The sequence below is a fragment of the Porites lutea genome, chromosome 4 (genome assembly GCF_958299795.1).
Source record: "Porites lutea chromosome 4, jaPorLute2.1, whole genome shotgun sequence".
NCBI classification, from domain to species: domain Eukaryota; kingdom Metazoa; phylum Cnidaria; class Anthozoa; order Scleractinia; family Poritidae; genus Porites; species Porites lutea.
Genome location: NC_133204.1, coordinates 35,118,495 through 35,126,695, shown reverse-complemented (window position 1 = coordinate 35,126,695; position 8,201 = coordinate 35,118,495). Strand labels below are relative to the sequence as shown.

General features: G+C 42.0%; 2 protein-coding genes and 1 pseudogene across 2 annotated transcripts in view; 1 reads left to right on the top strand and 2 right to left on the bottom strand.

Moving 5' to 3' along the window:
• LOC140934582 (uncharacterized) overlaps positions 1–8,201 on the bottom strand; it is a 466,993-nt gene that overhangs the window by 248,369 nt on the left and 210,423 nt on the right. The window lies entirely within an intron of this gene.
• LOC140933021 (uncharacterized) lies at positions 1,935–2,616 on the bottom strand (annotated as a pseudogene).
• LOC140933408 (uncharacterized) lies at positions 5,581–6,905 on the top strand. Its single transcript, XM_073382960.1, has one exon. The coding sequence runs from the start codon at positions 5,584–5,586 to the stop codon at positions 6,187–6,189; it is 606 nt and encodes a 201-aa protein (XP_073239061.1). The 5' UTR covers positions 5,581–5,583; the 3' UTR covers positions 6,190–6,905.

Sequence of the window (8,201 nt, the reverse complement as noted above, 5' to 3'; positions counted from 1 at the left end):
CAAGGTTTACCGGAACGGATGGCAGGAAGGTGATCTTAAGGTATCACCTTGTGGAATAGCCTCCCCGCAGACGTCCTTTGGGGTCCGTTTGTCACGCATTCATTTCTGCGTGACAAACGAACCCCAAAGGACGTCTGCGGGGAGGCTACTTGTGGATTCGGCGGCGTAAAATGTAAGTGTGTTTGTTTTTTCGCGTGAAATTTGGAGCTAATTCTGAGCAGCTTTGAAGATCGATCGAACGATTCTGTCCTACCTTGTCTCTTATTATTACACTGTAAGGTCAGATGATGTAAAAGTACTCAGATCGCGCTGAAACTTCCTAAAAACAAAGACAATAGACTACGAGTAGTCCCCCATTTTTCCTCAGGGATAGTAGAGCTAGCAAAACGCGAGCGCGCGTGAAAATCAACCCACGCGAGAAAAGGCGACACGCGGCGGGGAGAGAGAAAAATGAGGGACTACAGACAAAGCCCAAGCTTTTGACCCTTCACGGCCGACTGATTTCGGAGTGTGAAGTTCGTATCCCCTTCCAAATCAATTAAGCGCATCCAATGGGATTCCTTCCCTCGTTGAACTGTCATTGCTCTTGTCATCGGTAAACTGCGTGGGATATTTATTGCAAGCAAAAGAAAACCCAGATACTAATTTTCTTCACGGCTGTTTCGCGTGAAGAACTTGATAGTGTAGGCAACACACGACTTTTACTCATGCCAAAATGCTGCTTGTTCCAGTGAATTATTTTTCTCTGACGGATCGATTATGCTCTGGAGGAAAACGTTTTGACTGAGCGAATGTGATTTTTGCCGCTTATTTCATACCGAGAGGTCGTGACACGCATATTAATTTCCTGCGGTTATTGTTTATGGTCGGCATGATTTGCCCTCTAATGCAAGAGCATTTTCTTTGACCTCTTTTTGAAAAGTAAAGCTCTTCAATGCGGCTAAATAAGGGTTTTGGGTTGTTTAATTTCTCCGGCGATTGCCTCCTGGATCTGAATAATTTTAAGCGATTTTCTTTTTGGCCGTGAATGTGACGGTTTCCTGCAATGTTTTGTCACGCTGTGCTCAGCTCGTTAGCGATTTTAGCAGGACTGATAGCGATATCCAAATCTCGAAGAATGGATTGCAGCTTAAACTAAAACTACATTAACTATGGAGAATTGCGATGTGACTCAGTGATGACTGCTCGTGAATTTTAACTGCCGCTTGTTTTTCTGGAGATAATGTGAGTCTTTGGACTGGAGTGCGTAGTTCCTCCCTTGGTGATAACTTTTGAATAAGCTTAACAGCCTTGCGACTGTTCCGTTATTCACTTCCCACTTTGTGATCGGACAAGACCATGGTTTCGGTTCTCCACGCGAACCTTATCAGTTGCCGGGTTGGCTTTCTTCTTAGTTTCTTCTACAAGAGCAACTCTGGCTAGTTATTTGTTCTTTGCTGTTATTAGTTCTGCTCTAGTTATTAGTTCTGTAATTGTGATTATGTCGAGTGTTGATAGCGGCTGGCGCGTTTTTGACAGATGTTGACAGATTTCCATGAAAGAGCTAATCAGAGTTTTGCGTTGTGAGAGCAACGCATTAGTTCAAAAGCTTGGGCTTTGTCTGTAGTCCCTCATTTTTCTCTCTCCCGCCGCGTGTCGCCTTTTCTCGCGTGGGTTGATTTTCACGCGCGCTCGCGTTTTGCTCGCTCTACTATCCCTGAGGAAAAATGGGGGACTACTCGTAGTCTACAAAGACAACGACTCCAGGTAACAATATTTACACTTTACTGATAACGTTTATGGCTTTTACTTCATTTATTTCATCTAAGTTTCAAACTCTATTTTTCCCATACAAACTCTCATATTACGCTTGGGCCACCTGTGAATTGCATATGAATTATACTGCAGGCTGATCACACAGGAAACCTATTTGAAGTGAGAATTAATCCTTCATGTCCACGTTTACTCTCTCGCTCCTTCTTTTGTTGCTGGAAACTTCGTTAGAATGTACATGTGGGCCGGCTCTCAAAAATATCAAATACCCCTCAAATACCTAGTGCAGGGAAAGGTATGTGAGTTGCTTTGAAAACATCTTCACACAACCCCAGGTCCACTTGTAGGTTTTTCTTCGATATAGTAATCTGGCGGCTTATCTTTCCCGGAAGATTGTTGACGAGCTTCGCTTTGCATGCTTCTGTACTCCTTGAAGTGAAGGAAGCACTCGAGAGCAAACAAGGCCAAGCAGACGAAGCCGAAGAATGAAGCCGCCCCAGCGGTACTCTTTTGTGTTACACATACATCTTTCGCGCACGAGGCAGTTAGACTGTAGCCGATAAGAAAACCAATGACTGCCAACACACGCAGCACTGTAAGAGCCGCAGAGTGTCGAAAAATCCAAAGAAGTCATTCCCACAACCCGAGGAGATGGATTATCATGTCGATCAAGGCGTTGATGAAGGCAGTCCAAGCAACAGTACCGAAGAAGCTGAACTTCAGGGCACAGCTACAAGTGTTGACATAGGAGAGAACTGAAGAACCGCATGCACCAGCTAGGGGTGTAAAAACTAGCTCTCCGACTTTCAGCTTTCCTACCCAAGTTTTAATGATATAGTCCAAAGCAGCCTGTTGGGCCGCCATTTTCTCGAAACGGAAAAAGTACGTAGGGCGCGAGAAGAGGTTAACTTTAAGGTTAACTTAAAGCCTGTTTATGACGTTCAACCAATGAGATTTCACCGCGTAGAAAAACCTAAATGGCGGCAAAACAGTGAGAAGAGTGGGGATAATTTTCCTGTCTGACAGTTGTTTACGGGTTCCGTCAATTTGGGAGGACACACTCGGGTCACGCCGATAAATTATAAAGGACGCCGAGAAAATGTGCAGTTCGACGTTCGAAGGTGAGGTTTTGCATAGCACCATGGTATAGATTCAGCAATTCGGATGTTTGCTATACAAAAAGCAGGTGAAAAAGGTTTTGTCCAAATTTCTCCCCAAAATAAACCGAGCGGTTTGTCGATTGAACGCGCTTAATTCCTTACCACTTTTCAAGTTTTTGGTAAGCATACATGTATGTTCAAATGTTTTGCTTGCAACACGTGGGTTTCGTTTTAAAATTTACCCACTGCTACTCAAGTAGCCAGTTTTCAACTAAAATGTATATAGTTGCTAGGCTGTTTTAGTAAGCTTACCTGACGAGCTTTTTTCAGCTGCTTCATACAATTATTCAAGGATTAGAGCTTTTTTGAGGGATAAATTAAATTTCTTATTTTGGTTAAATATTATTTAATGCACTGGTGTTGTGCAGCTGCCTGGTAATAAAGAGCTGTTTCATAGCCTCACCAAATAAACTTGAGCCACATACATCTAAAAATAAATGGTGGATATAGCGCCGTCTGGCATTTTAGAAAAATAATTTAATTGCTATCAATATTTCATAAATTCTTTAATTGCGGAGCTAGTGAGATTTATATATGAGCAAGAGCCATAATAGGACAGAGAGGGAGTCTAAGGGCGTTCGCTGGGATATCTTAATTTTTAGAACTATGCGGACCACGCGGAAACAGTTTCCGGTAAACTGGTTGACTTCCGGAAGACTCGCTTTCACGATTCAACGCACCAAAGCGAGGCGGCGTCAACAAATAAAAAGAATGGCGGCGTAAGTGGAGGGACGCTGTGGAGTTGATAAATTGGCCTTCTTCAACAAAGAACCTACCATGGAAACTGCTTAAAACTTCTACACAAAAGGGTCCTTTACAAGCAACGGTAGAAATCGGTTATAGCGACCGCGTGACCATCGTTTTTGTTTGAACAGCTGGAAAGAGGCGCGCGGGTCCTACAAAGACGACGGTACAAGCAACCGTGTGGACGTATCTTCTATTGACTTTAGGCTTTAGGGTCAAAATTGCACATTTTTCCAGACTATTGTCTCGTAATTCCCAAAAAAAGACTTGAGCACAAAGAAAACCAAACCAAATATAGAAAAATGACCAGAAAGCTTCGGATTCATGTTAGAATTTTAATATATCGAACGTGAGCTATTGTGCATGGGGTTCTCCGTAGAGGGTATCGCCTGGTAATCCTTATTCCATCTTTAGTGTGTCGTCACGAGCGTTTTGGGTTTAACCATGATGAGCTCTTTGTGTCCTTCGTGTTTTTGTCTACGTTCTCAGTGTAAGTATTTTTTGAGGTTGGCCCGTAACGACTATCGTTTTCGTGATGTGGCTCCTAGTACTGTTGCTGTGCTTGCGCAGGTGAAGGTGCGTGTTCGTCTCCACCTTCCTTTGCTCTTCAAGCGTTTTCGTTCCTCTGTTCGTGGTCGTTATTAGGGACTTTAAGATCCAACGATGCGGACAAGAACGATAACGTCAAAAAAACAATAGGTTTTATAAGCAAAACAACAACTTTGCACGTGCATCACACTTGTTTGTACATTTCTTTTCCCGTTTTTGCACGACTACGACGTGAAAATGCCTAATTTCGCGTTTTCTGGAGAACATAAACAAGTAACGACGAAATTTAGTTTCTCTTTCTGAACTTGGATATGGTCATTAGGAATTCAAATCCAGGAGGGTTGGCCTACATTTGATAAAGTTAGAGGGTAGGAATAATTGCGATAATGACTGAAAGAACGCAAATTCTCTTTCTAAGCGACGTTATCGTTGTCGTCGCGTCGTTGGATGTTAAAATCCCTATTTTGTTCGACAGTGGGGTGCCCGTTGTGTTGTGGCATCTGTTAGGGATGGTAAGCTGGTTGTCCATTCGTAAATCTTCTGTTGCCTTCTGCGTTTTACGTCCTTTGGTGTTCATTGGCGTTGTTAAATTGCTTTTTGTTCTTGGTTGTTGGCCCCCTGCGTCGCTGTTTGGCCCTTCTATTCTATCCCATAGCGCGCCATCAGTGTCGTGGGGTGCTACCGGCCCTTTGTCTGTCTGTTCAATTAGCTTGCAGTAGTCGGTACTAATGATTTGTAGTAGCTTTGTCAGTGTGTCTAGGGTCTTTTAACTATTCCGACTGTGGCGTTTTTCGCTTTGTAGTTGTTTGTCCTGTCATGCACTTTTGTAAGGGGTGGCGGGGATACATATTACCCCGGCGACTTTTGGCGTGCTTGTGCACCCATTCTGAATTGTAATTGATGTTGTACCTTGCTGTGGTCTTGTGTTGGTGTTCTCTGTGTTCCGCTGCGAGCAGCCGCCTCGAAACAAAAAAAACTTTTAGGTCCCTTACATTGCCCGCGGGACAAGGGTAGACCTCTCGGGACATTGACACTGTCTCAGCTGCTTCGCGGCCTAAAAAGTTCACTCCGCTCAGAAACCTAGCAATCGGTTCCTGCTCCACTAGATTTTCAGCTTTTTGGCTGTGAAGCACGTGAGGTCGACTTGTTTTAAGTCTAATTTCCTCTTAGTGTCTCACAAAATATGAAGAATTATTGAAGCGAACCACAGGGATCTCTTCCAAGAAGAGGTCCGAAGACGGTTTCCGGGAGAGTACACAAGAAAGTATCTCTATGAATATCTATGTAAAATTCCACAAAGCTCCCCTGCAGTGCATTTACTGACTTCCGTGAGGTAAGTTCATCTCGTTCTTTAATAGTCTAAGAGCTTTCTGAGGAAATGTCTGTTGAGAGAATTGAACTCGGACAAGTCAAGCGCACCGAGATAGAGGTGGAAGAAGTTGGTACAAGTGTTACAATCCGAGATGAGGCGCATGCAAAAGCAAACCATTACATCAAACAAAGCAGGCCATATTTTCCGCATGAAAAGTTGCCCATTTACATCGACTGTCCCTACTTCTTAAAGTTCGCAAGAGTATTTTGTCTTGCGAGTGTTCTCGGCATCTGGAAGGTAAGTGGTGGATCGGTGATTATGCAAGTCGTCCTTTTCATCGGTTGCTTGGCGTTTTTGACAGTTTACGGCCAACATGAGCTGGTTAATCAGAGATCTTTACCGACCGTTTTGAAGCAGCCCATCTTCGGAGGTCAGAAATCCCCCAACAACTTTTACGAAGTCACTGTAACAGAACTTGAGGGAATTGCTTTGCAGAATTATCAAGCTGGTGTTGGCTTTGTCAGTGTGTCTCAGGGAAAGATCAAGTTCCAGGCCTTCAACAAGACAGCGAAGAAATACATGAGAAGTGCAGTTCGGAATTCTCGCTTGATGATGGTTCTCTTCAGTGTGGGCGCTGTTTACAACTGTTACTTCTTGGTTATTTACTCTTGACTGATAAACAAGTGCTGGGTACATACCTTTTTTTCTCAAAGAATCTGACATCAAATAGAAAGTAGTCTAAGAAGTATGAAACGAGGAACACTGAACTAGCCAAATGTTTTTTGACTGTATAATCAGACAGTTAGTATAAAGTCACAGAAACTTCTACATTAGCCGAGAGAAAAGACTTCATTTCCCTGTATAAAGCCAAATTTTTAATCGGTTTGTGTTCGTTTTATCAGTAAATTTGTTATTCTTAGTATTATCCTGAATATATCTGCATATTTATGAGGCAAAAAACGCTCTCAGGCGTATTAAGTATTCCTAGAAATGTTCAGTAATAGGTTGAATAATAAGAAGGGTGTTATCAGAAAGTTTCCACACTAAGGAGCTGGTTACAAGAACGATGAGTGGTCGAGTTTTTTTAAAATCCCGTAGATTAAACTGATTACGATTGTAAGACAGTTATAAAGTCTTATTTAAATGTATAGAATTTCAAAGCAAAGAATTCCCATGTGTCATGATGCGAAAATCAGGGCTTAGCTTGTCACCGGTGCTTATTACTCCATGACGGTACACTTGTACAATGCATTGTTAGAGATAGTACGAGGTGGGCCTTCTCTACCGAAAATTTACCCCGCAATGTTGATTGTGGAACACAGGGGCGACTGCAAGCAGGATGCACGTTTCTCTGTCAATGTACTTTGAATTTTGATAATGGTCTTGAAATAAGAACCGAAATATTACGTTTATATATTTTGTGTTCTTTTTTATACTTATATTTCAAGTTAGCACGATATTTTTTGGAGTTGTTTTTGTATCATATTTTCTTCATTTGTCGGAGGGTAAAGGATACTTTGAATTTTCTGCGTCAATTCGTGAAGGACGCGTGGCTCTAGTGAGCGTGGTTCATCCACGCGGAACACATTCGCGCTATGTGATTGGCTGTTGTCTAATCCCCCTTGGGATCTGTGGTCTTAGAAATAATTCGAGACGAATTACCTATGGAATAGGGTGTGTACGGGGGATGCCTTCTCTGTCTCCTTTATCCTCTCTTGGTTAAAGACACTACTGACGCTTGGATAGTTTACGATAGGTTTATTAAGTTCATTCACCCCGCTTAAACTACTATTTTTCTGACACTCCTCAGTTCTGTTATACCAAACTTTCATTCAGAATCTTCTTGAGTCGTCGGTTTTCCTTTTTTTCTTTTTCCAAAGCGGCCTCTACTCGTTGTCTTTGCTCTGTGGTTTCCTTTAATAATATCTCCTTTTGCTTCAATGTCTGTCTGAGCTCTGTCAGCCTTTGCAGCGCATTAGCTCTACTACCTTTCATCTGTGATATTTCTCTCTGCATGGATTTTTTCTCCCTGATTATTGTACTAGTGATGTTTTGAATACCCGTTTTTGCATCCTCAAGAGCTGCGTGATCAGAGTCCATCTGCTTTGCGAGCTCTGTAATTTACTTTTTTATTTCTTTTTGTTTGCTTCTCACTTTGCCTTGCTCCAGAACGATTTCTTCCAGAGCTAAAATCTCAGCTTTTAATCCTAAATAACGCTCTTGATAGTCCCTCCGCTCACAGAACTCCTTAAACTCTCTCAGAATATTTCTGTGTCGTAGCTCACCCAACGATCTATAACTCTCCGCTGAATAAGGTGGAAAGCTGTCGCTAAGAGCTTTCAATTTTCTTTCGAATCGAAAAACCATATTACACCATTCATGAAGGGGGGATTTAATTGTCAGTTGTTCTAATTCCACTTGAATTTCCTTAATGATTTGGCTTACTTGAAGATTGATTTCAATCACTAATGTCTTGACTTGTTCGTGAGTAAGTCTATTCCATTTGTCCCGCTCAGTAAGAGTCCCTTCACCTATTTTTACCATTGTCAGCCTGTTGAATCTTTATCTCTATTGAAGTAGAGAAAAATAAATTATTATTTAGATAATATAAATCAGTGGTTTTTTTCTGTGTTCCGTTATAACAATAAAAACTTTCAAACGTCAGGTTACCTCTGTGTGTTATT